The sequence below is a fragment of the Corvus moneduloides genome, chromosome 5, assembly GCF_009650955.1.
Source record: "Corvus moneduloides isolate bCorMon1 chromosome 5, bCorMon1.pri, whole genome shotgun sequence".
In the NCBI taxonomy this organism is placed as follows: domain Eukaryota; kingdom Metazoa; phylum Chordata; class Aves; order Passeriformes; family Corvidae; genus Corvus; species Corvus moneduloides.
Window position 1 is genome coordinate 11,571,670 of NC_045480.1, and position 17,618 is coordinate 11,589,287.

A 17,618-nucleotide genomic window follows, 5' to 3' on the forward strand; every position below is an offset into this window, starting at 1 on the left:
AAGTGGAGGCTCTTCTTTTCATGCAGCTCGTGTTCATAAAGCATTTCTAGCCTCAGAAACACACACAAAAGCAGCCTGAACGTTCCTGTGTGCTTGCAGACTGATCAAACTAAACCAAGTCCACGTACTGATGAAGAAGCTTGTCTTTCATTCAATTCTTATGTTGTAGCAGTTCATGCCAGTTTAAGAAGTGCCTTTCTGCAGTTAACTAAAGCACCCAAAAAAATTATATTGATAATTTACCAGCTAACAACCCAGTTCTCACATGGATTATATATGGTAGTCTGATATCAGTCATCTCCCTCCCAAGGGTTTTTAAATCAAGAAATGGAACACAGAGCACAAAGTGCTTATATAATAAAATTTTAAAATTCTCTCTTAGGGTTCTCCAGGAGCAATAAGATTATTAAAGGTTCAAAGCCTTCTAAATGAAGCCCACTTTATAAAAAAACATCTGGTTTAAAGCAGTTGGAAGATGAGGAAGAAAGGAAGGAAGGAAAAGAAGACCTTGTTAGTGGACCTCAGAGCTCTGCCCAGTGGCCCTTGAGAGATTCTGCATGAACATATGTATTTCATTATGAACTGAAAATTGTTCACTGAGCTACATCCTACAATTTTTAAGCAAAGGTGCCTGATTCAGCTTATATGCAGGGAATGTGTTCCTTCTGCATCTTCCTTCACAGAAGCTGATAGGAGCCAATAACTTTATCAGTGGATCAGAAAGTGGGTTTCACAGAGCTACAAAAATGCTGTTCAAGTGATGTGCAACACATTTTTTTGCTTCTCTTCTTTACAGTGGTTTTAGACAGTGTTAAGCAATAGTATCTGTGACCCAAGAGAAATTTAGTAAATTGATAGTGGGCTGCTTGCTCCAAAAATATGGACACTTTTGCTCTATCCACATATCCTCTTCCTTCCTGCATGTGCTCAGTAGCACCTCAGTGGATGTCACATACAAGAGAGGAAAGAAGAAACTCTGTATTCTTTCATATTTGTTTTTCCTATCAGGCCAGGAAACTTCAAAAAGAAGAGCATCAGATCTCAGCTGACTCTGCCAGTATTGGCCTCCCTCATCCAGGGAGAAAGAAAAGTTCAGAACCACTAATAGTGGTGGCTTCCCAATTTTCTACACCAAGCATCAGTATAGTGAACGGCAACCAGAGAGTTCACTCTGTAGTCTGTCACTGGTGCTCAGGACACAGCTCTCACTCTGAAGCCACCCTACTCCCAGCATAAATGTTTTGCATTGTTTCTGTTCAGCTTGTACTTCTCACTCAGGGCAAAGAGCATATTTCGAGACTGCTCTCAAGGAAGCTGAGACCTTTTAACATGTTTGCCATTTTGTGGTTGGGTAACAGGCAGGGAAACACAGGAAACCACTGATTAAAAGCCAAACAAATTAGCAAAATAAGAAATGGCCTTTTACATCAAAAGCTGCAACTTTGATGAAGTCCTACTGCCTGTGTGGAGGCATCTGTGCTTGGGAGAAGAAAGCTTTTTCTATGCTCTAACCTCATGAAATACTACAATAATGAAGATTCCAAAGCCTATGCACAGCAATTAAACTAGTGCAGGTTACAAGACTAAAATGAGAGACGCCAGAAGGAATGAAGTTCACTTAGCACATGCGCAGACCAGTGTGAGGCAGCCACATCTAATGTGAATGCTTACAGGGCCCCAAAAAGTTCAGAAAGAGCACAGAGGGATCCCTCCCAAAACCAGCTGGGAAGTTAGAGGCAGAAGTTTACTGATACCAACCTGCCATGGAGTAGGATACTGGAGTTTCTTTAGTTAAGAATCATCAAGATTGGAGCCTGTAAGTACAAAGACAAATGCAGAGCAGATCCTAATAATCCGATTTTGACTTCCTTTTCCACCGGGGAAATCACTGCAGGTTGAGGTGAAGTGGGCAAAAGAGCACTAGTGTTTCTATGACATCCAACTGCATGCACTTCAGCATCACCAGCCAGCTCCGTGAACATCTCCAGGCATTTGCTGCTACAAATCTCCCTGGAATTCACCTCATGAGCTCTGCAACAGGCGGATTATTGAAACACTGCATATGTGCACTACAGCTGTTTGGATGCCCATTGACTGGTGGTGGTAATTGACAGTAAAGATCTCTGTGCACCCAGAAAATAATCCACTAATCCACCTGTTCGTGGCACATGCTGCTTTTGTCTGGTTTATTTCTGTTTTTATATCTCATCCATGGAGCCCTTCAAAAACAGTGCATAAAATAGAGCAGCCCATACTAAAGGGGTTCATGAGATCCCTCAGGGTTATACTCTTATCTCTGCCTATGTTAACACTGGTGCCTACTTAGGCTGAACCCCCAAAACAATACCTGGGAGCATAAAACAAGGGCTGAGAGAAGTGTATTCTGCTCTTCATAAATGGCAAGATTTAACAAGTGCTGCTGCAGATTTAGATGCTTTAGACTCACAGACAGTTCCAATCCTCTGAAAAGACCAAGTTACAAGGCATCCTTCTGCTAGCAAACACAGGAAAAATATCTTATTGTACCCCTTGAGGATTTTATGGCAACCTACTACCCCTGATACAATTGTGTTTTCAATGAAGAAACAACTATTTCTTCAGAATCAGTCACATTTACCACTGTGAAACAGTGCTGAAAGCCCAAAGAGTGATTCCAACATACTCCTCTCACCCTGCAGCTCCGTCCCCTTGGGCATCTGTCTTGCAGTGACAATTTTTGGTGGAGGGAAGCATGGGAATGCATTAATTGTAAACAGGCTCTTCTTCAACACCTGAGGAAAGCAATGTTTCTCCACCACAGCTCAGTTAGGAAGGCCAAGCTGAGCACTGATAAAATTTAAAGGTGGAACAGCTCAATTCTCAATCACCATCATCATTATTTATTGGTATTACACAGCATCTAAATGCTACCAACTCAGAGCAGAACCCCAGTACACATCTTGCTCATACACTTGCAGGGGGAAGACTGCTCTTTCCCTGTTGCACTTTCAGTCCAGGGGCCAGACAAGAAACAGTAACACTGAAAAAAAAAAAGGTGTTTTCACAGAGTGTAGCTTGCCATCTGCTAAAACTGAACACGCTGGCCAGTAAACATGGGCCTACTGTTCCACAGGAGTAAGGACACATCACAGGGGTTTGTGCTTCCAGATACGCTGCTGCAACACTCATGGAGTTTAATGTGCCTCCAGTGATAAAGAAACAAAGTTCATAAAGTGAATGGGGGAAAAAAAACATCAAATACACCTACTTCATCTACTAGAACAACCTTTTAACCATGTTACTGCACAGAAACCACAAAAAATACCTTTTTTGCTAATGACCAAATTATTTGTTTTTATGACTTCCCTTTAGAAAAAAACCAAACCTATTTACTGTGCTGTGATTTTCTTTCCAGGAAAACAGATAATCACAAGGATATTGGAGCAATTAGAAGGATGTGAGAAATGAACAATAATCTCTGTAAGTACATTTCTAAAAATGTGCCTGTCAGATACAGAATAGACAGGTACTATTATATCTAGGTACTGTCCTATCCAGGTGGTGCAATTAAAGAACTAGCAAAAATGAGCTATAAAAGAAAAGTTATAAGGTCAAAATAAACGTTATTCAGCAAAATAGTTATTAGTCTACAAGAGTAGAAAAAATAAAAGCACTGAGAAAGAAGCATAGTTGTTTCATTATACTGCTAAACAAAGACAGAAAAATCATATTTAATACAGGTTAGATTTCACTGATACTGTTTTTAGTCACACAATCTTAAGATCGTTCAATGATCTTGAAGTGCCAGAGTCTAGGCATTTAAATTAAACTGGACTACATATTAAAAGGAGCCCTGATCAAAACAAACATCAGAACAAGCAGACCAGTTTGCATGACCTGTGACAGTCTTTTCTTCTCTCATTCCTGGGCTGTACTGTGAAACAGTCAAAGGAACAAAGAAACCACAGATGTGATTTTCTATAGTCCTGTCTCTTTTAGGTGTTATGGTAACAACCATTACTTTAATATCAAAGTGCAAAGCTAATTTTTAGTCAAAAGCCATCCTAAAAGATAAAGTATTATTATTCTCACCTTGCAGGTGGGAAACTGCAATATCACCTATGTAAGGCAAGTGGTATTTCAGAAGATACTGGTGAGATAACAGGCAAAGTTCTTTGGCACTACTATTCAGCTTCAATTTAATCCAGCAGCTGTTCATTTGGAACCTCATGCTCTGTCTCTGGCCAAGCATTAAATTTCCCCCAGGCATCACCATGACCACCTCAACTCTGCTTACAGCTCGCAGACGTGGTGACGGGGCTGCGCAGAGCATCACCAGCTCTGCCGAGGGCTCTCAGTCCTGCAAGACAGCAGCACCTCAGCATCTCTCCTCTTTCCACAACAGCCTCATCCAGGGCTGACGACATCCAATAGGATTCATAAGCAAAACACTTCTCTACATATCGCACGGAAGTCAGCAAGTCCAGCAGATATGCCAAACTTTCTCAAGCATGCCTGTTAAGATTGTCAGAGACCATCCCTATCTCCTTCCTACTGCAGAAGTCCAAGCTTAGACTTAATGGCTGAATCATAGAATCACAGAATGGTTTGGTTTGGAAAGCACCATAAAGTTCATCTAGTTCCAACCCCCCTGCCACAGGCAGGAAACCTTCCACTAGACCAGGTATCTCAAAGCCCCATCCTGCCAGCTCCAGGGATAGGGCACCCACAACTTCTCCACGCAACTTTTTCCAGTGTCTTGCCACCCTTGCAGTGGAGAATTTTCTCCTTCCTAAAGAAGGAAAGGCATGGCAAAGGATCCCATCCATTATTTCTTTAAAAGTGGTTTTGTAATTGGTGATTTGTTAGAGTTTTAAATGATTATTACCTGGACAGAGGTTGGGGATGGGAATGTTTGGTAAGGAATGTGAGACTTTGAGAATAAAAATGCTGAAGGAATGTTCCAGGTCATCAAGCTGAATTCTGAGCTACAGCAAGGAATTGTATACTGCAGAATACTTTCAACCTATACTTTCCACATTTGCATAAATGAAGTTGAGTTTTCAGAACATTGAAAGATCCCACTTGACTGTACTGCAGATTCTCTCTCCTTTATGGGAACAACCTTTGGTTGTAACTGACACAACCATAAAATATTATATTTGGACAGGCAAAAGGCTTGGCATAAAAGCTTCTGTAATCTAGGCAGTTTCATGTTTTAAATTCATAAAGTGGTACATACCTTACAGAGCTTGCCATTTTAGTGGAACAATCACTAATTTTATGAAAAGCTCATCATTTTCCCCTTCTGTTCTTTCAAAAGGGATCTACTACTCTACTGAATTTTAATAAAGTCAAAAGGGATGTCTTCATTTCTTTCTCCAAAGATCTTTATCGGTAGATTTCTAAGACCATCGAGCTTGGGAAGAATGCATTTTGTTCCCACTGTCATATGTGAACTGCTATCCCCAGACTAAACACATCCCTAATGATTGTTTGGTTTATCACACACATGTAATACATCAGCAGTATCAGAGCAAGGATTTCAATCTGGTGTCTCTCTTGAGTGTACATTGCTAAATTTCCCTCCTAGATTTAAAGTGAGCTTGTCCCAACGTTGGAACAGTAGTATTGCTATAATAGCTTGCTCCTAAGCAAACCAGATAATGCCAGTTAAACCAGCAAACCAGGTAAAACCAGGTATGGCTGCAGGTGTGGAGGGCTGTTCATGGTGGAGGACTTTGAAGCATGTTTGAAATACACATTTACTAATTAATGTATCCATTTTAAGTGTCTGCTTAGGGGATGAGAAGAGGTTCTCTCTTTCCTTTAGCAGTGGGAATTTGCCAAAATGTGGAGAAAGCTTGCAGGCAGCAATATGACTTACAGCAAGATGTAAGGGTGGTAGAGAGGGAAAACAGTGGTAGAAGCAAATAGATGAAGTAAGCCAGAAACTTTATACCATTAAAAAAGAAAAAGGAAAAAGAATTGTTAAAGTCCTGAGTTACTTTAATCAGATTAAAATCATTCTGCTTTCCATGTGGGATTCTGCTGTTCCATTCAAATATGATTATTGGGTTTGGTTTCTATTTGTTTTTATAATCACACTATCATCTCAAGGAATTTTAAGAAAAACGCTCCCTATGGGAAATCTACTTTTCATTTTGTGATATATCTGCCATTTATCAAAGGTTTGAGCTGTCAGGATTTTTGACCTCATGCTCCCTTTAGTTTCATAAAACGTAGTCTGACTACTCTGCAGAAACACCACCCAAACCTTACCACAAATGGACTTTTGCCCAGTTTGCATAGATAACTACATTTACCATTACAGGTAATGCTACAGTAATATTGAAGTCAATGCTTTTTATAGTTTTCCTCACAATTTATTGCAAACTGAACAAAACAGAAAACCAATTAAATAAAATATCTGTCAGAAGAATACATGTAGTGATCACTAGGCTCTGCAAATCATATATGGTGAAACTGTATCAAAAAGAGTAATAGTTTCTAAATTAAACAAAGTATCTGTATATCAAATATAGACAAGTCTGGATCAGCTGAAGTTTTTGTGTGTAGCAATATCTGTAGACATGCAGTAAATCTTCCTTTCTGGTAAGTTGCTGCTAAATATTTAAGACTTGGAAAAAAATGGTGTGTATATTTACATTTATTTTCCTTAACAAAGAGCTACATGTTTATGGGGGATCATGACATCAAGTTACTGGACAAATAAGCACGTGCATGGATTTAATATTTTGCCAACAAACAAAAAAAGGAAATACTGGCACCATGAAACTTCAGACTTGGAAGTAGCTGGCCAAAGTCCTGCTCACAACACTTTAGCAGTCTGCACACAGCATGAAGAGCAGCCCCTGAATCAAAATCAATTGTGAATACGAGTGTCATTCTCCCTCTGTTTCTGCTTTGGCTTTGATTTTTTTTTTTTTTTTTTTAATTGGCTAGTATTAATGCAGAATGGGAATTCTTCAGGAGGGTCAAAAAGAATAGAGTTTTGTAAACAAAGTTGTTTATCTAGCACCAAAAAAAAACCTCTTGGGATGACTAAGGTCTCTCCTAAGGAAAAGTAGGATTTTTAAAAACTGTCACGAATTGACTATTTTTCCCCCAAATCAGAAAAGCTAGCATATTTTTAGTACATCTGGGCACATGCATGTTTTAGCTTAACACACTAAGGGCAATTCTTTTAGCCTGCTACTTGTATATATTCCAATTCTCAATGTTATTTATCAGTTACACGGATGTCAATTACTTGCCCTTCCCACAGTAAATGGTGTGTTGCACCACCCACCTGTCATGTCTTCAGTTTATGATATTTTAAGACTGGTAGGAAAATTAGTTCCACTTGCATGAGCCTTTGTTTGAAAGTAAGACCTCACAACAGATTTCTGTGGGCGGAGGGGACAGAGAGCAGAAATACTAATTGCAGGAATTCACTAACCAGCCACACTCTTGCTGTGACAAGTACTGGCTTTGCAAGACCTGCATCACCAGTGACAGTTTTGACTATAAATCCCACTGCCAAGAAAGGTTGGAGACATGCTTCTCGTTTATAGGATTTGTAAATAATTATTAGAGTACAAAATAAAGTAATGAGAACACAAAGCGGGAAGCAATTTGCATCCCTCCTGGTACAGTTCTCTCTTGACAAAGCAAGGAATTGTACCCTGATCTTCCCAGTGATTCAAGGCCACTTTACAATCCATGCAACCACATCCTCTGCTTTGCCATCAAAGCGACCATTTCTCTAACTCAAAAAACTAACAGCATTAGAAGAGGATAATAAGTAAACATCAGACTTCTACAGTACAGAAAAGAAGAGGGAGGAGAGAGGATCAGTTTAATTTATAGCCTCCCTAGTTTCTTTCAGGACATCTCATGCAACCAAAAATCTCATGCACCTAGCAATGCAGCACAGGATGATTTACATGATACAAATTATTTTTTTAAAACTCCATCTGCACATCAACCTAACCTCTGCCCCTCTCACATTGATGTATTTGCCCTTGATCCACACTCCATGGTAGCACTTCCAATGAACTATTCATGCAGGTGAACATCCCTGAGAGATGCAGCTGCCCCCTCCGCTTTTTTTGGTTGTCTCTTCATCATGGAGCTCAAAGGAATAATCCTATTGCATATTTCTTCTTCATTTATTTTACTAGGTGAGGTGTTTAGGAGGATATGTGGTCATCTGGAGCTCATCACTGTCAGATTTTCAGCCACACAGCTGTAAAGGGCAAAGAAACTAGTTTAGCTCCTTGGTTTACAAAGTGCCGAGTACCTCCAATGAGGTGCCAAATGTGTGTGGTGACACTTCAAGATTGCTGAGTGCCTCCTGAGGTTCTCAGGGCCTGATCCAAAACCCCACTGTAGGAAGGACAGCCCTCCCCTTGGCTGCAATGCACCTGGGACAGAACAGAGATCCATGACTCAAGCCTGTGCTTCCAAGGCAAGGAAAAACTTGCCATAGATTTAAGAACACAGAATAAGGTGGCAGTTTTGAGAAGCAGTGGATGTTAGCGTTCCTACCTCCAAACAACCCAGAGTAACATAAATAAATGCATACATATCTACTTAAACAAATAGACATTCAAAACTACCTTAAATATGTTTGGGATCAGGTGTTCATTTTCAATTGTTTTAATATAATATACAAGCATGCAGCAAAATTCTCTTCAATCCCCTTGAGCCCATCCTGTTTCCTTTGAGCTTAATGTATTTCTTCCATGCCTTAAAAAAAGAAAGAAAAAGAAAACAAAAAAAAAAATATTCTACAAACTGTCTTTACAAATCATTTTTCTCTGGACGCCTTTGTTAAAATCAGCTCTTCTTCTGGAAGCATGCAATAAAACAAAGCTAACTAAAAAGAAAAGATGCTGAAAAAAATGCTGACAGTCATACTGTAAAACATCCTGGGCAAAGACTGGCTGCTTTAATTTGGGTTAAGGCAGCAAAGAGTCCTTCATTACCAGGTCACTTGTTCAAATACAGTCTCGGTTGACAGTAATCACCCGATGGCAGGCAGAGTGAGCATCATACTTTATAAGTAACTCTGCAAAAGTATTTTTTATTGAATGTATAAATAATGTAGAGAACATCCGCAGGCATTCATGAAGAGTGCGTCATCCTGCAATAATGAATTAGTAGATAGCAACTAAGCAAACAAAAAAAGAACTAAGTTGCAGCAAAGACTATAACCACTTTCATTTCTTCTGACAGTTGCCATTTATCTTTGCTTTTGAAGAGACTACGTGGTAGTATTCTAGTAAGTGAGCTGTAGCATACTGTGAAAAAATAATAACATTTTAGCAATACAAGCCCTCACTGCAGCATCTGTTATTAAATCTTTGCAGAGAGGCGAGGCGAGACCGCTAGTCATAACTGTGGATTAGCAAGGTTCTACTGTATTCATTTTAGAGTGCAGAATGCTGTGCATGAAAGCTGTTACTTGCCTTCTATGTCAAAAAATGAACTTATGCCAACTTTTTAATACTGAATTTTTCAAGGAAGCTGTCCTAACAGCCTGCGAGCACTGTCCACAAAAAAACGGCAGCAGTCTAATAGCAGAGAAATGGAGGAAGGACAGAATCAGAATAGCTGATGCTGCTGATTTGCAACACTTTCTTTTCACAGAAAATGACCATCATCTTACACTTCCTTCCTGAGCAAATCAAAAACTGCCTTTGAAAGTGTCAAGCTTTATGATGCTGACTTCAACTCTGACACCTGATTATACAAGAGCATTAACATAAGCGCTCAGCATGCTCCAGGGAATCACTGCATCCTCATAAGTGGAGCTTTAGCAGCTCCACATCCTGGCTGACTCCCTAGCAAAACAGGCAAAAACTCAGGACTTCAGGTCCTAGAAAAAGGATGATAATTCACATACTTATGAGAATTATAACACACACGCGCACACTCTGAACTGAGCCAAGTTTAAGTAAACTTTATACTAAATTCACAAAGTTCAAGCAGACTCAGAGCTTAGCTGAACTGTTGTAAAAATGCTCAGTTTTCCAGAAACACTAAAATCCTCCAGGAGAAAGTTCATCTTAAGCCTTCATTACGATATTTTCCTGACTATGAAGTTACACAGACAGTGCAAGGTGCTATGTAATATTTACCCATGACGCCCACTATTATGATATAATGTTTCAGTGAAGAATAAATTAGAAGCAGCAAATCTCTGAAACCACCCGTGCGAATACACAACCATTAATGGATCAATACATAAAGAAGTGAAGACTAGCTGATATTGAAAATTAGTTTAAAAAATAGTAGGGGCACTCACCGTGAGAGTTGCTGTCTAAACTAGATAAACAATAAAGGCAAGACACACTGTTTTAGCTGTGTAAAGTTGTGAACACTGATGCTCTAATGAAGTATCACTGGTCCCAGCGCACGATTTTTATCCACCGATGTGGCTGTAAAAGCCCCCTCGGAGAGCTGCTGCTATTCCGGACCTTTGCGGGACGCCCTTAAGCTCCTGCGGCGCCCGGCGGGGCCGTCCCGCTCTCTCACTCCTGCTGCTCACATCACCTCAAGCCCAGAGCTGCGTTTTATTTCATTTTCTGTTTTTTTCGGGTTTTTCTTTCCCTGGCGCTTGAGGAGGCAGAGAGCGGCGCGGATTACACGGGGATGACTGAGTCGCGGTGAATCGATTAAGCCTCGACAATTTAATCTGGGACTTCATGCGGGGCTGGAGGAGATAATCCCCGCACCGCAGTTCGTCCCTGCCTCCCCTTTACCCGGATACCCTGGCACAGACCCGGGGGCACACCGACCGCACAGGGACGCCGCCTCGCCGGTCCGGAGCCAAGCCGCCCTCCTCCTCCTCCTCGCAGCGCGGCGCGGAGCACACCGCGCACCCGGCGCCTCTGCAAGATGCGCGCTCGCAAACTTTCCAAACTTCTGGGGAAGTGGAGAGGGGTACGCGGGGCCGGCCCGACCAGGGCGGCGCTTCGCCTCCCGGCGGCACCTCACCGTCCGCAGCACCCCGAGCGCTGCCCGCGGGGACTCCCGCGCCCCGGGCCGGCCAGCGGGAGGCGGGAGCAGCGCGCTCCGGCCGCACCGAGGCCGGCGGAGCGCAGGTTCCGCCCCGCAAGTTGGAAGAGCAAAGCAATGGCAAGGGCAGGGACCCCAAACCCCGCCCGCACTGCCCCTCGCACTCACGCTGCTGTTCTCGCCCGTCCAGTGCACCATCGCCTGGTTGTGAGACGCGTCCCCTTTCAGCACGAAGGAGGTGCTGATAAGGGAGACCTGCTCCCGGCCGGCCGCCAAGGATGCTCTCCTGGAGCGGCTGCTCCCCGCCGCCGCCCCGCCACCGCGCCGCGGGTCCGGGGGGCTGCGCGCCCCGCGGGTCAGAGCTATCGGGCGCGGGCGGCCGCAGGGCTCCGCGCAGCGCGGCGCGGCGGCGGCGCCCAGCAGCGGCGGCAGCAGAAGCAGCAGCAGCAGCAGCGGCGGCGGCGGCAGCCGGGCAGCCCCGCGCGGAGCGGCAGCGGCGGACACGCGTGGCCCGCCGTGCGCCATGGTGGCTCTCCGGCGTGGTAGTGACAGGCGGGGAGGTGGCGGGGAGGGAGGGAGACACCGCGGCGGAGGGCGGGGGCGAGGGAGGGCTGTAACCGGAGCGGGGCTCAGCGGCAGCGCCGTGCGCGGGGCTGCGCGCCCAGCCGGGGCGGCGCCGCCATCTGCTGGTCCGCGCCGAAACGCCGGGCGGGCTCCGGCACTCGCGGACACGGGCATCGCGCCCCGCGGGAGCCGCGGCGGGGACGGGTCTCTCGGTGGCAGCAGAGCCCGCCGCTTGTGAACTTTCACGCAGAGCTCCAGGGAGAGGCTTTCCGAGAGCGGCCGAGCAAGATTCATGCAGCCTCTCGGGGTGTGTGCGCTGCAGCCCGAGGGGCGCTGGGGGCGAGCACCCACCGCTGCCTCTTTGGACACGAGGGATGGCCTTGGTTGGCCGTCCGTCCCAGGAGGCTGCAGTGAAACGGTCAGAAGAGGTCTGTGGTCAGCAGCTGAGAGCCAAAGAACAAATGAAGCAGGTGCAAAAATACGATATCTGTCATTAAGACAAGTGTTTCCGTGGGGAAAGGGACCCTGTCCGTTCTTCTGCTCCCCAGCTCCTAGGAGGCACCAGGCTCGTCACCTGCATTGTCGAGACCCAATTGCTAATCCATTGTTGCCCACTGTGGGGAAGGGTGGCTTGTAATTTGGGATTGATCCATGGCAGCCCCAAGAAATGCTCTACTGGCGTGATCACAGCCAGCAGGGGCGATGACTGGGGCTGTGCAAGGTGGCATCACTCAACTGACAGGTGAAGCGGTGGAAGAAGATTCAGCCACCACAGACTGGGTGCTCTTCCTGCTTCACTGCAGTGTGCTATGTAACTGTGAATAAATTGGAGCTTGGGAAGCAATTTGCCTCAAATGCTGTGAAAAGGGCACAAGTTAGAAACCCAGAATAACTAAGGTTGGCAGGGACCTCTGGAGAACTCCTGGTTCAACCTGCTGCTCAGCCCAGGGCCAACTCTGAAGCTGAATCTAACTTCACAGTAAGATAAGGATACTCAGGCCTAAATGTAAGAAAACAAGTTTGAAAGACCATTGAGGAAAGTAATGACTCCAAGTATAGGCACCTAACAGAAGAGATCTGGGCTGGGTAAACACAAGGTGAGTAAAGTTAATAAACCAGATTTAGTTGTAATCTGCCTTTACCCTAATGGCCTAGAAAATTAGGATTACGAAGGCTTTTCTAGGAAGATTAATAGAAAAAAATAGTATCCACTGGTTTTACTGTACCATTTACAGGCCTGTGATGACTACCACAGTGACCTAAAGTGACCTGGTTATACCAAGTTCATGTAAAAATTACTTTCAGCAAGTTATATGATTACATATTAGCTGTACACCTTCAGCGCTAGGAGACCTATGGTAACCTGCCCTGTCATTACTGTAATAGCTCAAACTAGAAGGCAGTTTCAAATTCAGGATGACTTTCCATTTCAAAAGAAATACAGAATAAAAATTAAAATATTACTTTTAAAAAATCACATGTACTTTTTCTGCAGCTCCCAATAAAGTCCTCTTTCAGAGTTCCAAGCATAGCCCCACAATCTCAAAACAACCTCTGTGCAGCCTTCCCCCTTGTTCCTTCGGCACAGCATCTGAACTAAAAGAAGATACTGTCCCTTATCTAGGAGTCTCCAGATGCCAGTTATGGAGATTCTGTCCCAAACACCCTGCCAAACAGGAGCCCAGGCAGCGATAGAAACTCAGGCAGGCAGCACTGCATGACCCAGGTCACCAGTAGTTGCCTCTGGGACTCTTGAAGGGGCCATGTATTAAATTCATTCCTGAAGTACATCTTGTGTAAAGAGCAAGTTAATTTTTCGTCTCAGACCTTGATTTCTGGAGACAGTACCAAAAGCTCAGAAAGCCTAGGAGTAGCTATAGGGAATTGTCTAAGGGAGATGAAACAGGAGCCTGAGACGAGACTGACTTTGCATCCATTTAGTTTTCTCACGGCGTCTTATCCCTCTGAAACATTACCCTTGTAAGGCAAAAAAGACCTGGGTTTAAGTGAGCAGAAAGTTAATTTTCCAGACAAAACCCTCTTGACTCTAGTAAACTGGTCTCAACGACAGCTGGGGTCAAACACTTGTTTGAATCACTGCTGTTTGGGCAGTGATTCAACAGTTCACAGAAGACACACAAGCAGAAGGCCATTCCTGTCAGAATAACAGTTTCATACTAAGCGAGTCACCTTCCATCTTTTGCACCTCTGCACAAAGAGGAACAAGAGGAAAGCACAATGCCAAATTGTTAAGAAAACACTGACCAGCCACAGTTGTATCAACCGGCATGAAGGGGTCATTTGCCCATTATTAGGAATACAATAATTTTGATTCTTACATCACGGCCTATCTCCTGTGTAATTGTAATCATTACCCACAGTTTGTAGAATAACCTAAAAGTATTCAGAAGAGATGGAAGGGCCCAAGTCCCTACATGTTAAAACTGGCATGCAAAACCTAATACTTCATCTGTATAAATACGGCTGGACTTTGTCATGCTCATCCATTTTGCATTCACCACTGTGTTTGACAGGTTGGGCTCCCATAAGCAGCAGCAAAGAGATGGTAACATCCACATTCCTAAGAGTCAAGCTCTCTATATCTGTCAGTTACTGACATTTCCCATAACGTGACTTAAAAAGGAAAAGAAAACCAAGCATTTGCTGCAGAAGTAATGAAGCCTGGTTTCCTCCAGCTTTGCACCCTATGGTCAACTGCAAGGTCTGCTCTAGTCTTTCCCCATTGTCAGAATATCTTTTCCATTATTTTCACAGGAACCTAGCAAACCCACTAATAAAGTTCTCCTTGTCTGTCCAATCACAAAACTTGCCATTTATTTTTGTGATCACCCCCAGTTTGACAATTCAGTTGAAACTGTCTTACAGACAATTTCTGTACAGAAGACTCTGACCAAGGTGGATGGACAGATACACAGCCCAATGAATCACTCACTGACAGGGACTAATCAGGCCTTTTATTCTTAGGTAAGTTAATGAAACATTTCACCTAAAGAATGCTAAAGCTGACAGAAATTGATGTAATTTTTATGTATGAATTGTGAGACTTGAGTACATGGGAATGAATCACTCAACCTACAACTGTACTTGTCACTAATTGAATCCCTTAGTATCAGGCTTTTAAGAGGTCAAGGATATAATGGAACCCAAAGCAACTTCTCCATTTTCCCTTCTTTAGAGATTATCATAACCAAGACAGATGTGTGGACAACACTATAAAAATCTTTGCACCATCTCTTGTCTCTCCCACTTAGTGAAAGGCTTTTGCTTGGACATTTCTTCAATGGCTGTTGAAGCTGGTTTTACATCAACCACATTAATACTCACTTACTGAATATTACAATCTAATAAATAATGCATATTTAATATATCAGTAATTCACAGTAATAAAATGTGTCTCTAGACTAGGGATGCTGTAGAAACAATACCCATATGGCATTATTTCACTGTGGTGCACACTTAATGACAGTAGAGTTTCAAAATATGAGTATTGAGCAGATCGGATGAGAATGCTAAGGTTCGCAAAACTGGAAAGGAAGCTTCATTATATAACTCCCATTAATGCATTCAAACTCCTGTAGCTAAGTCACCTAAGAGATAAAACGATGGCTTTGTATTGTCCAAAGTCAGGGGACAGCATCACAGGTCAGAACCCAACTGTCTTAGGTAGGTACTGCACAAAAAGAGAAAACAAAGGGTTGATCCAGCTTCCATTCCATCCATGTTTGGTTATGCAAAGGACAATCAAAACAACATACTTCTAGTCCAAAGCATGACCAGAATATTTAATTACTTCTTATTCTGTTGTCACTATTCTAGGTGAAATGCAAACACAAGAGAACAGAAGTGCTTCTGATTTTTATAGGTTTGTTAGCATCAAGGTTGCTAATAAAAGAAGGAAGCTAATTTACAGACTAGAAAATATAATTTTGTCTAGGAAGCCCAAGCAAGCTCAGCAGTGTAAGACACCAACTCTGATAAGTGAGGAGCTCTCCCAGTTTCAAATTTTGTTTAACTGGAACTTTTTAAGGGTTGTCAGAAGGATGGTTTAGATTTAGTTTAAGGATTCCTAAAACAAAGAGGCTTCCCTTAATGTCTGTAACCTTTTATGTCTCTTATAAATTCTGGTTCAGCAAATATACAGGGGCAGACAAGAAGACAAATAACTGACTATCAGTTATCAGTAACACCTCTAAGCTCCTCCAGTCCCAGAATAGAAATAGAAAAGGCTCAAAAAAAAAAAAAAAAAATTAGTGTGTTGTAAATCCAAGGCAAGTTTCTTCCTGTCAATGGCAGAATTATTAGTGCTATACTAATAACGTTTACTCACATTTTTACTGTCAGATTAGATTAAAAGGCTTCAATTAACTCACTTTATTTTTATCAGATTAATTTCTGATCGAATACTGGAAATATTACAGAAACCTTCTAATTCTGCTCAGGCAGAAACCAAGATGCAATGCTTATATTCCTTTTGCTTGCAAATAAAAATATTGATAACAATTTGTTACATGTTTCACCCTCACAGCTGTCTTAGGTTGATAAATCAAGATGTCTGCAGAGGCACAATATAGTAGAAAATCACGGGAGAATCACCCATTTAAGCATGCTCCAAGTACATTGTTCACCTCTTAAAGGTTGATTTAAATTAATGTATCAAGATGCATTTAGGATACGTTATTCTATTCATTAGATACAAAACAATTCCCAGTTACATTGTGTTTATGTTAACCACATCATTACACAGTGACCTGCAGGGTTTTTGACAAAATGCTCATGCATGAAAGCAACTTAATCTCATATGTTTATCAAGATGCCCAACCCCAAAACACCTTATGATTCACTCTGACCATATCATTAGACAACAAATTAATAAACAGCAAAGCTTTATTGCCTTGTTACTCAATTAACATAACCCAAATGCTTTCTTCTGTGTTAAATGCAAATTATTATACATAATGCCATACCCTTATGCCAAACAGCAGAGCTTTTATTTAGCTAAGCCTCTCAGGGTCCAAAATAATTTCTGTTTGTGTACTGCACTACCAAAAAAAAAAAAAAATCTTTCTATAGTCAACAAATCTAGATGTCTGAACACTTTTCTCAGTAGTTGCTCCATCTGACAGAATAAAAACCAAAGCAGGTGTCAGGTTGTTTTATTAGCATTAATTCATTGATACATTGCTTTCAGCACCCAGCCCAGATGTCCACAGAAGAAAGCCTAGTTAATAGGTAGCATTCCTTGTCACAAAGAAAAAAAACTACTTCTGTGGGAAGTTCTGAAGTCAAAAAAAGTGAGTAACTGCCTTTGTTCTATGAAGAACTGACTAAGCTACAAAGTACATGTTCAATTATTCTGCTCAAATTTGAACAATATAAAAGAGTAGATTTCAGTATAGTGTATTATCTCTGATTATTACAGAGTGCTCTCTGCAGGTATGGGTATACTAGCTGGCATGCAGTTATGTGAATAAATTTGGAAGAGCTGTAAATGATTGTCCTGGGTTGCAGGGTATTCTATCACCATCCTCATGAGCTGTTGAAATCAGGTGGGGCAGTGTTTCCTTGCCTCCTCCCCCCAGACTATCTTTCTGTTAATTGCCCATCATTGTCCTGCCGCCTGACTCAGAGATAACTCCCTCCGGACCATCTTCTGTTAATGAGCCTAATCAACACTTGGCCTCATGACTCATTACCCCATTGTGAGATACTCCACCCAGAGGGAGGAATCAAGCATCCCATCGTGGATATAAGCTGAGACTCTAAACACCAGAGACAACCCTTCCCACTGGATTTCCAGAGGACAGGAGCTACACAGCCACCATTGGACTTTCTGAGGAAGAGCAGACTCTTTTACTACAGGATCACTGCTTCAGAGGATTGCAGCCACCGTTCTACCAGACTGCTACCACCACCCTGCCTAACAGGGTGTCAGGTTGTACCTTGACTCTGTCAGTTTGAACCAGTGTTTTCTTTTACTTTTTTTCCCTTTTCTTTAATTTCCATTAAATTGTTATTCTGACTTGGTG

The 17,618-nt window shown here is 42.6% G+C and overlaps 1 protein-coding gene and 1 long non-coding RNA gene across 6 annotated transcripts in view; one reads left to right on the forward strand and one right to left on the reverse strand.

Annotated features, from left to right (window-relative positions):
• Positions 1 to 11,299, reverse strand: part of SORCS2 (sortilin related VPS10 domain containing receptor 2) — a 549,849-nt gene extending 538,550 nt beyond the window's left edge. For 4 of the 5 annotated variants that reach the window (XM_032109885.1, XM_032109884.1, XM_032109882.1 and 1 more), the window contains exon 1: positions 11,176 to 11,299. In XM_032109885.1, coding sequence (XP_031965776.1) covers positions 11,176 to 11,205 — 30 coding nt within the window. In that variant the 5' untranslated portion in view covers positions 11,206 to 11,299. Of the gene's footprint in view, positions 1 to 10,294; positions 10,745 to 11,175 lie in introns of those variants that run through there. The other variant, XM_032109886.1, reaches the window with a different exon arrangement.
• Positions 11,300 to 11,706: 407 nt separating this feature from the next.
• LOC116444464 lies at positions 11,707 to 17,148 on the forward strand. The gene is made up of 3 exons (XR_004240328.1): positions 11,707 to 12,668; positions 14,458 to 14,556; positions 16,781 to 17,148. It is a non-coding gene; the product is annotated as an uncharacterized LOC116444464 (long non-coding RNA).
• The last annotated feature ends 470 nt before the right edge of the window (positions 17,149 to 17,618 follow it).